This window comes from Hoplias malabaricus, chromosome 14, assembly GCF_029633855.1.
Source record: "Hoplias malabaricus isolate fHopMal1 chromosome 14, fHopMal1.hap1, whole genome shotgun sequence".
NCBI classification, from domain to species: domain Eukaryota; kingdom Metazoa; phylum Chordata; class Actinopteri; order Characiformes; family Erythrinidae; genus Hoplias; species Hoplias malabaricus.
The window spans coordinates 17,809,642-17,829,026 of NC_089813.1; the positions used below are offsets into that span (position 1 = coordinate 17,809,642).

At 40.7% G+C, this 19,385-nt stretch overlaps 1 protein-coding gene across 6 annotated transcripts in view; it reads right to left on the bottom strand.

Moving 5' to 3' along the window:
- The window catches only part of pbx3b (pre-B-cell leukemia homeobox 3b), a 90,249-nt gene that overhangs the window by 19,098 nt on the left and 51,766 nt on the right, over positions 1–19,385 (bottom strand). For all 6 annotated transcript variants that reach the window (XM_066643618.1, XM_066643616.1, XM_066643613.1 and 3 more), the window contains exon 3: positions 453–694. In XM_066643618.1, coding sequence (XP_066499715.1) covers positions 453–694 — 242 coding nt within the window. The remainder of the gene's footprint in view (positions 1–452; positions 695–19,385) is intronic.

A 19,385-nucleotide genomic window follows, 5' to 3' on the forward strand; every position in this document is an offset into this window, starting at 1 on the left:
TGTAAATCAGAGGTGCTTACCACCTATCAGATGAAATTTGGACACAGGGCATTGTAAAAAGAGGAGGCACTTGCTCTGGTTTTATTGTTAAAAATGTACTACTTTGGAGCAGAAGCCATCATGGGTCCTCGGTTACATCATAGACTATATCTTTCAACCCTGATTGCATCAGTCACCTACCACATGAGGTCACACACATGTAAGAATCTGTCTAGACAGTGCTCTGTGTTTATATCAAGTTTTATATCCACAATAACCAATAGCTCTGCCCCAAAGTCATAACAGATATGCATCTTAAAATTAATGATAGGTTACGTTTTACTCCCTTACTAATAATTCTAAGTAATAAAGCCATAATTTTCATACATGTTTTGTAGGATTTACCAGTGCAGTTATTTTTCGCAGTAGCTAATACTGAAGCTGTTCTGAAGAAAAGTTAATTTGCGACTGACCTGTTCATATTTCTCCAATTCGGTGTGGTAGATCTGTCTGATCTGAGAGAGTTTGGCTCGATAGTCTGAGTGTTCAATGGAGTTATCGGTGGGGCTGCCTGAGGCTGCTGCTGCTGCTGCTGCTGCTGCTGATCCGCCACCTTTCTCTGGCCCGGCTACACCCTCCGCCAACAGCATGTTGTCTAGACGCATGAGCTGGGGGTCTGGAGGGTCTTCTTCCTGTGCCCCACGGATACTCAGACCTGCAGAGACACAAAGAAGCCGTGATCATTTGGGTCTGTTGATCACACAGCGCTTGTGCTGCAAATATACTGGTGATTACAAGGCATACTGCAATATATTAGAAACACACTGTATGATATGTCTTCACCCAATGAATCAGGGTCCTCTCCGGACCAACTGTAATTATGATCAGGATGAGGTAGTTACAGAAGGTGACCAAAAAGGCCTGTATGACATGGTTTACTGAAACTGAGATGTAATACTGATCTAGAAGTTGTAAAACTACTCTGCAGCACAGTGCAAAAAAAAGCACTGTGTTTGACTCTGATAAACATACTTCAAAAACCATGATCACAATAGCATTTCGCAAATATATTACGCTGCTATATTTTGTTTTTCTTCAGTTATTTCTTTATCTTAAACACCTATTTGGCAATGTCTTCCAAATGTAACTTTGCACATGTTTTCGTGCCTACGCTATTGTAACACCCTTCAACTCATTATGTAATTATAAAGTCAGTTGATGAGCTAAAGCAAGGCAAAATAGGAAACGTTAACCAAATTGCTACCTAAGGGTTGAAATTTACTGTTGTAAGGCCTTTGAGGACAAATGCAGACGGTGAAGGAGCACATCTGAGACTTGTTATCACACCCTCATAAAAAGCATTGGGTGGTTCACATGCGGGTGATCGTTTTCACCACTCGCAATGCAGTCAGTGAGTTAAACAGTGAGTTCGGTTAGTGCCCTGTGACCAGCAAATGCTCTATGACAGCAGCTCAGAGTGACGCTAGATGATATTACCACAAAGACATGCAGCCTTCTGTGGGCCATAGCTATCTGTGAGGAAAGAGAGAGAAAGAGGGAGAGAGAGGGAGAGGGAGAGAAGGGTGCTCCGGGTGCTTCGGCAGTGCTGAAAGAGCCGGTAGGTATGAATTTGTTTTTGTGCTGTTTCGCAGACCTGCCTTCTCGTATTTACACACCACACTGCACATACTGTGTGTTTACTCACCGCCCAACATGACAGCGACACACACCAACTGACACACACTCAACAGCTCTGTGGCACTTCCCCTCACAGAGACGATGCTAAACAGAAAGCTGTCTTCGTGCACGCATGCACGAGTGTGTATGTGTGTGTGTGTGCCTTTGCGCCTGCTGCTCCAGCACCATGAGTGCAAGGGTAATAATGAGCAGAAAGTGTTCTCACAAGTGCCGTTATGTTTTGTGGTTAACAAAGTGCATTATTATACCATGTGGTTCTGCTTGCTGCACAGAACATACTGCTCCAAATGTATGTAAATTTGCATAGCGATCGATATGAGGGAGAAAGATAGCTCATTGTGTTTGCCTGATATTCATAATGAACCTTGGAGCAGTAAAGAGCCATTAAGATTGATTACAGACTTCCTCATCAGTGCCTGAGAGTCTCTCTCTCTCTCTCTCTCTCTCTCTGTGTAATGAACACCATTCATGTACGAGAATAATGAACAAGAGGAGGGGGGGAAAAAGCTCTTTATTGTAAAAGATTTTAATCAAGAGCTTTAATCTTAACATGTATTTGATTATAGCAGCGCTCTAAGAAGACTGAAGACACAGACAGTCCCCGCTTTTGTTTCTGGCTAGTGGCTTCTGCCTTTGTTATCACGGCCCACCGCCTTTCTCTCACTACCCACCCCTCCACCCCTCCTTTTCTCTCGTGCCTATCTTTCAGCGAATTCTAATTAGCCCTCATTCAACACTGGAACCTGCGCACCTGCTCTGGCAAAGCAGTAGCCTAAATGCCCTACATACACGAGACCACAAAGAGAGGTGAAAAAAAAAATCCACGGGAAATAAATATGTAAATCTAAAACACTGATAAAATGAATGTGCTGAGCTTGAAAAGTTTAACAACTATAAAGCAAAAGTTTGTGTTTACCGTTTACTTAAGTCACATGCTTAGCTAGTGACATGGGGGTACTGAGGGCTTTAAGCAGTACATTCTGATTCTGCTTACAACAAAGAGTGGTGATGGCAGTTCTTTTTCGCTTTCAGGTTCATACTTCAAATTAAACCACCTCCAGGAAGCTCCTAGGTTTTACGTAGATATTCCTTACAAATATTCGAATATTGGCTGAAAATGGTATCTGGGACTGCCCTATTAGATGGTATAGAAATATACAGCAATGCTCTTTGTTTATTGTGGTTACCCTTACAAATTTGACATTTATTCAAGCGTGCTATTAGTATAATTATTTTAAACTAAAAATAAGTGAGAATGCTTTCAGTTCACATATTACATATTATCAGTGATACACTAAACACAGTTATACTTAAGTATAATCCTGACAAGTATATCGTAATTTCTGTATATTTGGAGTATACTTGAACTTAATCTTTTGATTGAGATACACTTAAGAAATACATAATTAAGTATTCTTGTCTTATAAAGTTTATTTGGCTTATAGTTGGGTGGAATAACTTAGAGTAAGGGTGTTTTCACACCTGCACTTTTTAGTCAGATTAAATCGAACTCTGGTTTGTTTTCACCCTTGGTGCCGTTCATTTGTGCAGGTGTGAAAGAAGTAATCGCACTCAGATGCGGACCAATACACCCACACCGAGACCCTTGAGAGGAGGTGGTCTCTGTCCAGTCCCAAAGGAACACTGGTTTGTTTTCTGATGAGCATATGATCCGACCCAACAATAAGGTGTACACCGCAGGTCAGTGCTAAATGGCATTCGTAGCCAGGGTGTGCTTTGCATATTGGACGCAGTAGGCAGGTAAACAGATAACTGGTTAAAGTTCAGCTGCTAATCGGAGTAATGGATCAGAAATGCACTAGTCTGGAACACAGGACCTTCTTCCTGTGTTTACATTCTTGCTCCCGCCTCAGTCAGGTTTGACCAATCAGTGGTGAGAACATTCTCACATGGTTTTTGGAGCACTTGGGTATTTCAGTGTGTGAAAACAAACCAAACCAATGGTAAAACGACCCAAGATTACGATTATTATCTTAACCGATTTGAACCAGAACACACAAATTCATTCATTCATTCATTCATTCATTCATTCATTATCTGTAACCGCAGACACACACACACTCAGAAATGTGAAATGAAAAAACCTTGCAGGCCTGAATCGTAGCTTGAGTACAGTGAGGCCCAAAACATTAACAGCTACTTCACTTGCAACCAAAACAAAACTATATTTGGTGCATGCTCAGATCTCAGACGTATACTAACGACCTCTCTTATTGAGAATATTCTTCAAGGTTTGACCACGATTTTACACCTAAAATGTAAATAAACTACTAACAGACCATACTTATTAAAATATTGTAATTTTTGTATGTTAACAAAACGTGGCTACATCAGAATTTGTAGTTATTTTATGTCCACTAAGGAAGCCCCCTTCCACTGGTGGCACTGTTACATTGTATACACAAAGTCACTGTACCATACCCAAAGAAGAGATATGAAAACAGCAGTTTTCTGTTAGCAATAGCATTTCACAAACACAAAACATTGCTTTAATTTTCAGAGTTAGGTTTGTGGCTGTTTTTTCACTCATGATTCCAGATATTTACATCTATAGAACTACTGGGAATGTATTTATTTTTTAAATTGTAGTAATGTAGCCTATTTTGTAAGTATCATGGGGAGTAGCTTAGGGGTTTAAATGATTATATCATCATTATATATCTTAGTAGGATATGTACTGTTTTGTATGTATGCTACACTATTCTATACTGCAGCTGTACTCTGACATGTCAGTGAAACTATACATACCGAATTTTGAATTGAATGTTTTGCAGGAGACATGAAGTCTTTCTCTCTCTCTCTCTCTCTCTCTCTCTCTCTCTCTCTCTCTCTCGCTCTCTAAGCGCTAAGTTGGTCACATTTATTTAAAATAACAAATAAAAGTTGTTTACATAAATGTGTTACATCAAACTCTTCAGATTCTTGCATGTGTTTAATTGTATGCTAGACTGTACGCTTATGCTAAGCTCTTGTGTAAACAAACCCTCTAAAACCCTCAATACTGTATACTAACAGAGTTGCACTTACAAGCAAAGCTATCAAGAGAGTCTGCCTAGTATACAAACATGTCCTCAAGGAATACAGACACACTCAATCTTCCCCTCACACACAGACACACACACAAACACACACGTTGGCAGTACCCTAAAGAAACTGAAAGCATCTCCAGTCAAACTAAGGTTGCCATATACTCTACTGACACCAGAGATCTATAACAGCTCCACACCTCCAGCCTGAGCCAGTGATTGAGCCTGCAGCCCATCCGGTGCTGTATTGATCAGGTGTTAGTGCATGTATGTGCTGCTGATATGGGTGTAATGGTGTGAGAGGCTGAGGATGAATGAGGTCATTTGTGGGAGACACTCAGCTGGCTGTGCTGGACATTGCAGTGTCAGCGTATAGAGCCAAGGCCACACCAGGGACAATATGACCCTGCTCCACTGACTCCCAGTGCACCCTGTTACAAATGGGTGCACACACACACACACACACACACACATACATACACAAAAAGTAACAAACCACAAATACAGGTCATCAATCATTCACTTTACTAATGTGTTGAAGTAGTCTTTATCTTAATAATGGGTCCAAACGGTTGCTAGTTCCTCCATATTTTTTGTATGTATAAATATTTGTGTTTGCTTTCTGCATATATTGTGGCAATGGCTTTGTTTGTCAAGAACCCACCCGCCCCCATGCCAGGTATATTAACCATACCTGCACAGCGTTTCCACACTCAACCCTACTTGTCACTTTCACTTCATTCACTCACTCCTGAAGCATCAGGCTGGAACCAGCAGCACAGGGGAGGGAGTAATTCACCCTGCTTTTTTCCTTAAACCCACATAAATCAGCACTTTCCTTCAACGCACACAATCTGGGCTCATAAAGAGCTGCTTGTCTTGCGCTGTATATTACCTTCAAGTTCCTGTGAACAATAATATGGCTGCTCACAAGCTAAATCACACAGAGGTTGATGGGAGGATGCAATAGGTAACATAGTTAGAAGGTCCTGGTGTCCATTCTGAGGTGGTAATCATGGGCCTTTGTTTCAGTTTGAGAAAAGGCAACAATGAACATGATTATGTGCAAAGGTAAAGAGTGTGTTATGTCCATTTGCAACACTTATACTGTATGCCAAAACAACTTCAGTCTAGGACAGTGATGCACAATGGCTGTGAACAGGGGGCTACACCTAGAGATCACAAAAAGCTTATATTTATGTGCAATTTTATCAGTATTGGCCAATGACAAGGTTATGAGTTCTCTTTACCCATGTAGCTGATGAATGGCATCAAGTATGACAACCTAAGGCTCATCTGAGACAGGTCCAGAGCAAACCATTTCATTCCATAGCAATACATTTCTATAAATATACTACAAGTTGTGTGCGTGTGTATGTGTGTGTGTGTGTGTGTGTGTGTGCGTGTATGTTTGTGAGTGTGCAACAGAATACCAGAGAAATGACTTAAAGTAGCAGAATATAATATTTAGAAGCGCCTTGTAAATATTTGTTAGTAGGGGTGGACGATATGGCCCTAAAACAATATCACCCCCACAAGCCACTCCACATTTTTGTAGCAAACTCCTCCACCTCAGTGCCACTTTCCACCTTACTTCACTGTAGCTAAATGACTCATGTAAAGAATATATGCCGTATTGTGGGTAACTGCATGATGTCATTACGTTAACAAGTATGAATATCACTAATATCATGATATTGGCTTTTTTTTTATCATTTTAAAAATGAAGAAGATATTATTGCGAACAATACGATATGGCACAGTCCTATTTGTTAGTTAATATCATGTTACTATGCATGTTATAAGAATTAGAAATTGATGTATTGACCCACAGGTTTGAAGACTCAGAACCAGATGCAAAATGGTCAAACTAAGGTTAGGAAAAATTCCTTAAAGGAACACTAGGTTGTATTCATGATTTACAATTACAGCTTCAAAATAACTGTGATGATTCACTGACCTGTATTAGGGAGAGCAGAGCCTCTGTCGTTGCTATACTGGGCTCAGCATCGCCGATGGCTTTACTATGTAAATTTTGGAGGTGGGTAGGAAACCACCACTAATCTCACTTGAATCTCATGCCTTCACTTTTTTTCCCTCAATATTCTGTGGTTTCTTGTATCCCTTTTCATCAACTTCAGTAAGGTTTGAGTTATATGGCCAGCTGACACAAAAAACTGACAAATGCGAACTTACTGAATCATTTCCGCTGTAAAGTAACAAAACAGTCTTATCATTCTAAATGAAATCAAATATGTCTGGAATGAATTACCACTATCATGCTCCTGCAGAAGCTTACTTCAGCCCAAGGTCTGTAGGCCGCTAATAACATTTTTTTTTTTAGATTTACTCACAGTGCAAACATCCTGTCGCAAAGCCTGTAAAATAGGCTTTTCGCCTGATTAGATCTAACATTGGCAGAAAAGCTGCAAACAAGCCAGGACAGCCCATGGCTTTAGTCTCAGATATTGGGCTGGATTTACCCAATAACCCCCATCATGAAACTGAGCCTGATGCAATGAGTTCACTCTCCTAAAGCATTTAGCATATCTTAAAAACTGATGTAACATCATAGGCAGCAGAACACAACCACCTAATCCCTCACCTGTCTTGGGCTCTCTCGTTATTCTTTGCTTTTTTTTTCTTCTTTTTTTCTGATGCAAGTCTTAAGGAGTTAAAACTGCAGCGCGACAAAAAAAAAAAAAATCTGATGCAATGTTTTAGGGATCGGGGCAAACGGACAACAGGTGGACGCGGAGTTTGTGTAAAGGATGGAAGGTGAGCCTCACCTTTTGTGGATGTGCCCTAACAAAAGAAAATACTAAGCACAGTGCTGTGGGAGGAAGGAGCACAGCCCCAATTAGATGGTCTTCTGTAGGCCTGTCACTTGATTTCATCAGCTTTCAACCAACAATGTGCTGTGTGAAAGGGATTGCTGTTGCTTGTGTATTACATGAGGCTACTAAAATAAAATAATAAATGAATAAATAAATAAATAAATAAATACCACCTTAAAAAGCATTGCTCAACTATTCAAATTAGAAGCCCCTCTACAAAAACCTGGCTGCTCACTTAGACTCGCTGTAATTCTTCTAAGGTCCTGCTTCTGTCCAGATTCCTACTGACCTCTGACTATTGCCTTGTTTGCTTGCATCACTGAGCATTGGCCAGGAGAACCATAAAGTCTCAGTCCTGCTGTGTTAATGTTCAGACAGGGCCTGGCTCTTTACACACAAACACACACAGAAAGTGAACATAGTGAGTCCTTCTGTCTACAGAACTGCCTCAGACATAAAGGAAACTGAGTCCAGTTTTGTGTTTGTAGTATAGAAATGATTCAATACAGCTATAAAGCAATCAAATATCTTTAGTTTTGTGTAGGATTTGTCAAAAATAACAACACTATAAATAATTTATTCAAATGTATTAAAGTAATGTTTGAAAATTAATTCATTAATATGGGAATCTGCAATGCCTTTCAAACCACAGACTGTGAAATAAGGCCACAGAGTCTGTTTTTAGGGGTCTACCAGTAAAGAGTAAGTCAGTAAAAATGGGATATAACAAGTCATTCTGATTTTGTGCTGCAGCTTACATAGAGAGCAGGCACAGTACGTTTGTCCTGCCTCCTCATTGGAGCATGTCCAATCACAGTGCACAGAGAAAAAATGACTATTGTTTAAATACGGTGAACATAACCATAGGAAAAACAAGTGAACTGAAGCTAAAATCCAGAGCTTCTGCTCTTGCTCATCACTCTGGGCTCTCACAGTAATCCTGAACTGAGCCGTGGTTCATTCTTATTTAAACAAACAACGGGCACTGACAAATGCCTTTTTTCAAACAGGGGTGTTTACCCAAGGGGAGAATAGTTTGATCCTTGTGGTATTTTGAACAAGGCACAATGTTTCATTGTTGTTTCATTCACAGATTTTTCATAAAGACCCCAGAACCGTGTAAATTGCGCAAAATAGGTGTAATTAGGGTTGAGTGTTACAAAGGTAATACCATATACCACAATAATTAAAAATGTGAATGGTATCTCAAAACGAGGACGTTATTTAAAAATGTATGACTTATTATTTAAGTTGTGTTAAATTTAAAGTTAAGTAAAAGGTAAAATGAGACCATTCGTGTGCATTTAAGGGAGCCACAGGGAGGGGGTGCTGTAGGAGTTCAGTGTGATGTCACGCTGTGAAAACAGGTGAGGAAAACAAACACAAATCCAGTAGCCCACCGAAGCTGAGTTGTAAGTGCTGTTTTTGGCTTAAAAGACAGAAAACAGAAAGCACTCTTCGAAGACACTTCAGTTGATTTTGGGCTGAGAGATATGAGGCTTTATCCTCTAAATATGTGTGTGATTTGAGCCTCATTTTGCTGGAACACAGTCTGTACTGTGATGTTAGCTTGTTAGCTCATTTGCTGGCCAGCTACACGTCTAAATACTGAAGAACCTGTCTTACTTTGCTTATTTTGAAATTTATTTGCTCCTCCAGGCTTCATTCTCTTAGACAGGAGATTTTATTGTGTTGGTATGTGCCAGTGTGTGCTTCCGTGCTGCGATGAGCTGCGATTTGGGCTCACTGCAGTCCACTAGCACAGTCCTGCAACGCCCACGCACTTTGTAATACCACATACCATGTTAATATTTTGAGACGGTATTATGGTATGAAAACGTGGATACCGCCCATCCCTAGGCTTAATATGTCTCCTTTAAATTTTGTATAGTGCAATAGAAAGAAAAGGCAGGCAAAGGTAATTTGTTTTATTATGTCTTCGATGGGTTACTCTGCAGAAGTTCTGAGCTGATCAACACTTCAGCACGACTAATTGTATCGACTGGTGATAGTCTCCCAAAGCTAACTAATCGAAAGGGAATTTATTTCCTGTCAATATCTAGAAAGGTCATCTCTCTCACACTAGGCTGTCTGTTCACTGTAGAGAGGGAGAGAGAGAGAGAGAGAGATAGACAGAGAGAGAGAGAGAGAGAGAGAGAGAGAACAGGCAAGAAAGATGTAAAGAGTCAGATATTCTAAGGTGGGGCATGTTATAGCAGGATTCAGTGCAACCCTTAACACTAAATATCTCAAGAATATCTCACACAAACTTCAATGAAACACACCCTTAAACACTTGATCCTTCATAAACAAATACTCCTCCTCATTTTGGACTCGGTCACATCTGTGTGTGCGTGTGTGTGTGTGTGACAAGCTGGCAGATTAAACGACTTCTCTGCTGCCGAGCCACTCAAGTGCATCAAATTACCACTGCAAATCTTTTGTTCTGGCAAATAAAACAAAAGATCCGCTCGCACTGATGTCCTTAAAGTCTCCCGTTTTCTCTATCAATGTGTGTGTGTATGTGTGAGACAGAAAGAGAGAGCGAGACAGACAGAGAGAGCCTTGGCCTACATCCACATGACAAAGAGTATGCCAAAGAAAATGCCTGCAGGCCTGCTTTCTTTCTCTCTCTCTCTCTCTCTCTCTCTCTCACATGTAGGGTAATTAACATGCCATTAACACATTAATACACATTAGCTATTCCCAATGTTAATGACATACTAATTACCATACCTGAGAGTTCGCCGGAGGAGGCTATACCACACTTCCCTCCTCAAGCATCGACTCAACTCAGACCACAGCCTTCAGCCCTCAGGGCCCTGTACTAAAGCCTCTCTATTCCCCTGCAATCAGGACCAACACAACTCCAGCCTGACCTCTATGCACTGCTGTCTTCTCCTGACTGTGCATGTAGGCTTATTTTGCATAAGGTGTGTTCATACTTGTAGTACAGTTCCACTGTTCCAGCCCAAAAAAGATGTGGTGTTTAATTCACACTTGAAACAAATTGCATTGAAGTTTGTTTACAAACGGACTGCTCAGGTGGTCTTGGGCTGCTTGCTTGTTGTGCACCAGATTTCGAAAAAGAACATTGACACTTACTGTAATGAACCACACTAACAGAGTAGTCGCACCAGTGTTTGTTTTCATTGAACCAAAGCTGACAAGTCTGAACTCACACTTGAATGCAAACAACAGTAAATACCGGAAAATTTCAGTATATGAAATATATACTTTTTTACTTGAAATATACTTTTTTACTTGCACTCATGAAGACCGAAGACATCTTAACAACATAGTATTCTGATATGGGTTATATACATTCTACTACATATATACATATATGTACATGTATATATGTGCATGTCTCATCACATTCGTTGGGCTATTTTTTGATTGAGGACTTGGTGGACTATTTTTTGATTGTACATCCATTGTTTTTCTGTACTGCAAGTATGGTCAAAAAACTGAAAGAAACACTGGTAGAGTTCACATTCTTCACAAACTGTATGTACACAAACAAGCCATAGCATTATGCACTCCAGCAGCACTGCTGTGTCTGATCCACTCATACAAGCCCAACACAAACTAACACACTACCACTACTATGTCACTATCACTGCACCACCACTGCAGCACTGAGAATGATCCCAAATAATACTTAATACAAATAATACAAATAAGTATTAATACCCAATAATACTTGCTCACTGAAGAACAAGGTGAAAGGGGATAAACAATATATGCAGAGCAACAGGTGGACTATAATCTGTAATTACAGAACCACAAAATGCTCCTGCATGGTCAGTGAGAGTAGAAAAGTGGCCATAGTATTATGGCTGATTTGTTTTATTGTGAAGGCTTTTTGTCTTCAAATGGACCTGTTCAGCCTGTAATTGTGTGAAATGAGGTGGGTCCAATGTAGAATAAATCACTGATTATCATAGTATTATCTGTGGAAATTGTTACCAATACATATGTCATTATTGGACAACATATGTGTTGGTTTTCCTCCTATTTTGCATGCTACATGCCAGCGAGAAGGAGATCTATATGCTCCAGCACACCATTGTTAATACTGTGTCAACGAAATAGATTGACAAATAACTTTGTATTTGAGTAGGGAGTCCACGCTGGAGATTAGCGCGCTGGGGAACATGTGGAAGCTTATCTTGCAGATTCCCAGCAATCACTGATAAATTAGGGGGTAGGCTTTGAAACATTGAGCCCTGGAGATGAATGAGCTCTTTGATACAACGAGAGAGACAGTGTGTGTGTTTGTGTGTGTGTAAGAGAGAGGGAGGGAGATATACATATATATATATATATATATAGAGGGAGATATATATATATATATATATATATATATAGAGAGGGAGATATATATATATATATATATATATACATACAGAGAGAGAGAGAGAGAGAAAGAGAGAGAGAGAGAGAGAGAGAGAGAGAGGAAGAAGCCCTGTCTATGCTGGATGATGATGCTGATGATACACAGTATCTCGTCTCTGTGAGCTGAGTGATAAGCTAATCAGGACCACTGACAGTGATGCGTGACAGTATATACACAAACACACACACACACACACACACGGAAACTGATGCCCTGAGTTGAATCAGAACTTATCCAATCACAAGGGAAAGAGAGAGAGAGAGAGAGAGAGAGAGAGAGAGAGAGAGAGAGAGAGAGAGAGAGAGAGAGAAAGAGTGGAAAGCTAAAATGACAGAAAGAGTAAATAAGAGACTAAAAGAATGAATGAAAGAAAATATATTTATAAACCCAATTCTCACTGTGTCCTCTTTAAACATGAATTAGACTGTGGTTTCATTTTTTAACAAATAGAAGTAAATAAAGGAGCAAGAGACTCCCATGTTGTTCATCGTGTCACAACACAAACAAAATCTTCAACAAGCTGAGCCACATACATGCACATGCTAACTGAGTGGCCCTTTAAGAACAAGTGCACATTTTTTGGCTGTTATCCAATAGCCAATATAATTCCAACATCACAGCTGTGTCTGATCCACTCTTTCACACACTAGTACACTGCAAACACGTCAGTGTCTCTGCAATGCTGAGAAAGATCCACCACCCGTATTATACCTATATATATAAGTATGTACATACAGAGAGAGAGAGAGAGAGAGAAAGTTTGTTTGTGTGTGTGTGTGTGTGTGTGTGGAGAAGGTGGCAGCAGTCAGGGGAAAGGATTTCCTGTCAGTTCAGGTAGACTGTCCCAGGATGATGATGCGTTTCCTTTCCCCTGGAGAAGGGTATCTGACAAGCAGAAAGAGAGAGGAGGAAGGGGACGAGAGACAGGGGTGGGGACAGATAACCCAAAGAAACATCTTGTAGACATTTTGCCAAGCGCACCAAAATTAATCACTGTTGAGGAGCTGACATTTGTCTGCCGTGACACACAGCAAAAAAGAGAGTCTAGAGAGATGGAGAGAGAAACAAAGGGAGGGAGAAAGAGAGGGAGGGGGGGGGCACTGTCACTGTTTGTATTCAGTGTATATGTGTGTGTGTATGCTCCCACTTGGACACACAGTGGGCCTTTGGCAAGAAACCACAGTGGTCAGTGACTGGGCCTGGTGAGTGTGTGTATGTGGAAGTTGGCCAAACCACTGTACAAGGCCACTATGGCATGGATCCCCTGCTACACACACAAACACACACACTCTCTCTCTCTCTCTCTCTCTGACCTGTTGGAACCTATCCAGCATGGAGCTCCTGAACTAGCTCTTATGGGGTCACTGGCTCTTGCCAGACTCACCATTATTCAATCATTTGTTTAGTCTTTGTGTATAATTAGCTACAGTTCAAAGATACTAATTCCAACATCAACCAATTTGTGTGCACAGTAGAGGAGAGCCATTTTGGATCTTGTGACAAGCACTCCATATATTGCATTTTCTCCAAAATGGGCTCTATTCATTCTTATTCCAACTACCTGCATATTACTGCACAATGCAATATGTAGATGAGCTTTAGGCCCTCGGTGATAACATCCCTAAATTTTAAATTTCCAATTTCACTCTCAATTTATGCCTTTTTTTAGTCCTCATATTTCATGTTAATATCTGGTCGGGTTATTTGTTCTTGTCTTATTAAGCTGCTGGCCTTCATTTGTGGCCAAGGTAGTGCGCTTCTTAATGCACACCCCGAGCAAATAATGCAAATGTGGCATTGAAAGCCACTTATGAAATACCCAAAGGCAACTAATCTACGCTAGCCGCTTTGCCCTCCTCCACCACTGCCTAATTAGGCAACAGAAAAGTGTGTAAAACCAGGTCACACACACACAAACACACACACACACACAGATGGCTGGTTGTGCATTACTGTCATTATACACCACACATTCGCACTCATACAGGAACATGCACATGCTCCATAGGCGGAGGGCTCATAGAGACCTTATTGTAAAATTGAACTCAGAAAGCCTGGTGTTTTAATTTTAATTTCGTCCAGCGTGATATGTGCTGCAGTCGCTGAGTTCTCTCTGCATGCTGGGCATGTGTATGGATGTGCATCTGTGCGCTTGCGCACGCATGCGTGAGAGCGAATTGATAAACAACAAAATCAGCGCTGGAAACGCACAGCCGGGCCGTGAACCAGTGCCAAAGAAATTACTTTTTGCAGCGCCGTCCTCCGCGCCAGACTTGACAGTCCATCATTTAGATTTGGCTGCAGTGGATCCACAGCAAATACTCCACAGCCTCAAGCATAAAGAGAGGGAGAGTGAATGAACAAGAGGGAGTGATAGTGCAAGAGAGAGAGAAAGAAAGAAAGAGAGAGAGAGCGAGAGAGAGAGAAGAATATACCACCTCCCTCTTAAGACTGTGCCTTTTTCTGTCTGAGAAGAGAATAACACTCCAAATTACAGATTAACATCATCTTGTTTTGTGCATCCTAAGGCAGGGAACCTACACAGCCCCAATTAGAGAGAATAGAGAAAGGCACTTGCTGACACTCAAACTGACAAAGACACAGGGGCTGTCTTTCACACACAACACACTCCCAGCCTCACTCTCCCCACTTTCTGCAGGGCACTCACACACTCTCAATCCACTGCTAATGCTCTTCAGGAACACTCGTTAAGACTTGGAGTATCAGAACATTGCAGCTTGTCCAGAAAGGGTCAGTGTCTGGACTCGCACTATATCCATACCTGGGTGCTACCCACATAATGCCCAGTTTGTGTCCACTGTAGCATTATGCTCTGCTGCCAGTTGCCTCTGGAAGTCAAAGCCAAGCTGACTACTGGAGCTGAGGAATGGGAATGCATTTTCAAATGGAAAAGCGGAAAAGACGATGATGATGATAATGTATATATATATATATATATATATATATATATATATATATATATATATATATATATATATATATATATATATCATTCTTACATTTCATTTAAGTTTTATTATAATTATATTACTTATTTATTACATTTGTTGTTTTTTACAGTTGTACTAGATTGCTGTTCATTATTATTATTAATAACGTTCCATGTTGTTGTATTAATGCTTTGGCAATACTGTGTCTGAATATGGTCATGCTAATAAAGCTTATTGAAATGAATTGAATTGAATTGAATTGAGAGAGAGAGAGATTCAGCAAAGTCTTTTTAATACATTTAAGAAATATAACTATATTTGATTGCAGTACTAGCATTTTTCCACACTGTCCACAGACAGTTCAAAACCTAAAAAATAGAAACAGAGAAACAACAACAAAATCATTATTGAGGTAGACTTCTTCAGACAGTGAGAATGTGAGGGAGGATGAGGTCTTCTTTAGCTAATTACAGTAATTAACAGTTGCAGCTTTAATTGGAGTGGAAGGCATTAGATAAGCGAGCGTTTTGTGACTTATGATCAAGGTGGACCCATCGTTGTCTCTCTGCTTTTGTATGGAACGAGGTTTGGGGCTTGTTGACATGACACACTTCAGGGTTGAGTCGTCCGGCTCATCACCCACATGCAACGGTCAGCACTAATGAGGCTGCAGGTTAATGAGAGCATGCGTGCTACACAAAACAGGGGCAGCATTAGCCTAGCCTTGACAAACCTTTCTTTCTTTGTTGCTTTCTTACCTACTGCTGTATCTCAACAGTCTAAAAGCTACTGACTTTCTCCAAGAAAACACAGCCAAGTATACTGTTTCAACTCTTTAACTGAAGTGAATCATCCATTTTGTTTTACCATTTGCTTTAACACTTGGGGTGAACTCCATTACCCATCATTCCATGGATGGATGAACTACAATTAGGGATGGCTATATGGCACAATTACTCTCCAGTATTTCACATGCCTTAACATTCAGTTTTAGAATCATGTTTACAAAGTTATAAAGAGATTTTATTGCAGATCCAAGCATATCCATGCTCTAATATGGTACCAGCACTCAAAAACAAAACCGGAGCATAAAGGAAAAAGAATAGCATTAGCATCTAAAAGGCTTTGAAAACTGATTTGTTCTTGAAGTATTACTAAATACACTCATATTATTTTATATTACATGCAGTACATATAAACATGTTCATCTGTGTATATTTACCTCTTGTTTCTTCTTCCTTTCATTTTTTTCATGTAGTCATTCTGTATCATGTGGTAACAGTTTTTTCCACCAACAACAAAGACCTCTCACTACATTTTTGGGGGCTACAGTCAGTATTTTTCATTGAATAGAAAAAAAAATAAAACATACACTTCATCTCCATTCTCAAGCCAAATGCAGCAACGAGTGACCTTTTCGGATTGTATTGCCTTACTTTACTGTTCCACATGTACAGTATATCATTTCCACAAAAGACTAGCCAGACGGTGCAACTCTGGGTCAAACATGAGGCATTACATCCTCCAAAAGCCTGCTCTACTCCCTCCTTTTCCCTACCACACTACACCCACCCCCCGGACCCCTTTCTCTCTCTCTCTCCCCATTCAAACAGGCTGGCACTTAAGCTGCAAAGTGCTTGCTCGTTTCACTGGCTCGTCTTTCTAAATGTGTCTGTGAAACCCCACACCCTTTTGAAATGTAAGGGGATTTATAGGAACATGATCTATTGAAAGATTCCGAGATACGCATACAGACACATACAGACACACACACCAGTTTGTCTCTGTACCCCCACCCTCTTCCCTTTCGGTCTCTTCTGAAGCTCCTCATGCCTCTTCTCCTTTCCCTTGGCCCAGCTTTTGTAGTTCACTACCCTGTGTTGAGCAATTACATGCCGGCGCAGAAAAATTAGGCTGGACCACTATGTCCATCTTTTTAATAAGCTTTGGTTAAGATGGCATGTGTGAATAGGCAAAATATCCTCAGAGTGGGGCAAAGGGGGAAGAGGCTGATTGTATGAGAGGCAGGAAAGTAAATAGTGTTAAGGATTTGGTGGAGAGAGGAAAGGGAGGGCAGGGTGCTATCTCTGTGGCTCGGGCCTTAGGTTTCATCATGCCGCTTCCTTTCAGTCAGCACACAGTCTGCAGTATTGCTAGACATAAGCTCGCAAGCTTTTGTGGGGAAGGGCGACTTTGGAGACATGCTTTTCTGCTTCTTTGCAAAAGCTGCATAGTGTAGCCTTCAGTTTGCAGATTTAAATATGAATGCACACTGAGAGCGGTCATATGAATAAGTCAAAAAAGCACATTACTAATGGATCAACTCTTCACACAACTCTGAGAGGCCAAGGGTTTGTGTAAAATAGGGCATATTTTTTTGTGGCTAATGCTAACGGAATAAAATAATATGAAGTTGCCGTTCCAGTGATGCGGCTTTTAAAGCCAGCAAGTGGAGTTAACAGCAATATTATTTTCATTTCCATGAGATACGCTGCTATATATATATATATATATATATATATATATATGTGTGTGTGGGTGTGTTTTTGTATATGCATCTGTGTGCTGCTATTGTGCACCTCTCCTGGCCCCTCGTGAATGTTCTAGCTTCTCTCTCTCTCTCCATCTCTTATAGGTGAGGGTGTAACTCAGTGAAGGAATAATGTGAATGTCTGGCCAGCTTCACACCGGAGCAGACGGTGTGTAAAAGCGCCATGTTTGAGGCCAGTAAAATGAGTCAATAAATACAGTGGGCTGCTGGCGCAGATCTGAGGTCTCTGTCTGAGGGGATACAGAGGTGAGCTGCTTCTTCTCACCCTCAGCTCACGCAGATGACAGCCACATTATGGGCCCCTCAGTCCAACCAGACCATCCACTCGCCCGCCAGCTATATCTGTCAGTGTTAAATACGCCCGTATTAGCCATGTAAACAAAAGCATCCGCAGCAGCTAAAACACACCACTGCTGTCAGCAAAAGCGCAATCGGTAAAGCAGCTTGTGCACACACCTTATCCTTACTCTATCTAGAAGGGCTAGAGTAGAGGTCTTCAAATCCGGACCGTGGATCCAGATTCCAAGCCAGGTCTTGGTAAAATCCTGGCATGAAACCTGGATCCAAGGTCTGGACTTGAATACCTCTGGGGTAGAAAATACTTTCTGATTTAAGTGACAAAGGTTTTTAGGTGTAACTGATTTTTTGATTTAACTCTTAAAAACATTAAAAAAAATCGGCCACAGAGGCTTATTTACCATTGTGTTGCCCCATATTTCTTCCCCATTTTTAAATCATCATTTGATCATTTGGGAGCTGATAATATACATTTTTGAAGTTCTACTAATGGAATATTTGCCTATACTTGTAGAATACTTCAGCAGCTCAACAGTCTATGGTTGTTGTTTTCTGATTCTTAAATTCATGATACACCCTAGGAGACAGATATGGTCTCTAGGCAAACCAGTCAAGCACATGTACTGTGTATGTACATGTACACTGATGGACGCCCATACCATGACAGATGTTGGCTTTTGCACCTATCATTGACAACACTCTAGATTGTCCTTTTCATCTTTGGCACAATGTCAGATTCTGCTGACAAAAGTCTGAAGTATGGACACGTGGCAGAGTTTCATTCATTCATTCATTGTCTGTAACCGCTTATCCAATTCAGGGTCACAGTGGGACTCAGAGCCTACCCGGAATCACTTGGCGCAAGGCAGGAACACACCCAGGATGGGGCACCAGGCCTTCACAGGGCGACACACACACTCGCACATTCACTCACACACTCACACCTATGGACACTTTTGAGTCAACAATCCATCTACGAATGTGTGTTTTTGGACCAAGGGAGGAAACCAGAGCACCTGGAGAAAAATTAATAAATCGCAGAGTCTACCTGTCATTGCCCTTCTCACAGGGCTTTGTAGGACAAACCAAATTAACGTGATTTCTGAAAATGTAGTTTATTATTTAAAAAAGTGGTTCTCAAACAATTTTGCTTTGTTTTTTTGCTCTAACTCGCTTAGAAACACACTGGGAAGAGAACAAAAACAGGGTCCATACTAGAGGTCCCGAGGACTAATTTAGGAACTACATGTTTGTAACTAAGGTTCCCTTAGTAGACTGAGATTAAAAATAATACAATCAAGGCAAGATAAATCACCAAATATAATATATTTGAGACGTATTTGGAAAAAAAGGTTAGGTTCAATTTTATTTTTACTATATAACATTACACTCTGTTATTTCTGTCTTTCTCTCTCACTTAATCTATCTCACAGTTCCGTGTTTGACACCTAAATGGAGAGGTGATGACACTCAGAATGGAAAGGCCATTACATAAGCAAACATTTCAGCTAGAAAACAAACAAAAGCTCTCACCTGATTTCAGGTACCTTGGGGAAGAGGGGACGATTTGTCCACTCCCACCGCCCCTTCACAAGCTCTTTCCTTTCTTCTCTTTTTAATGCT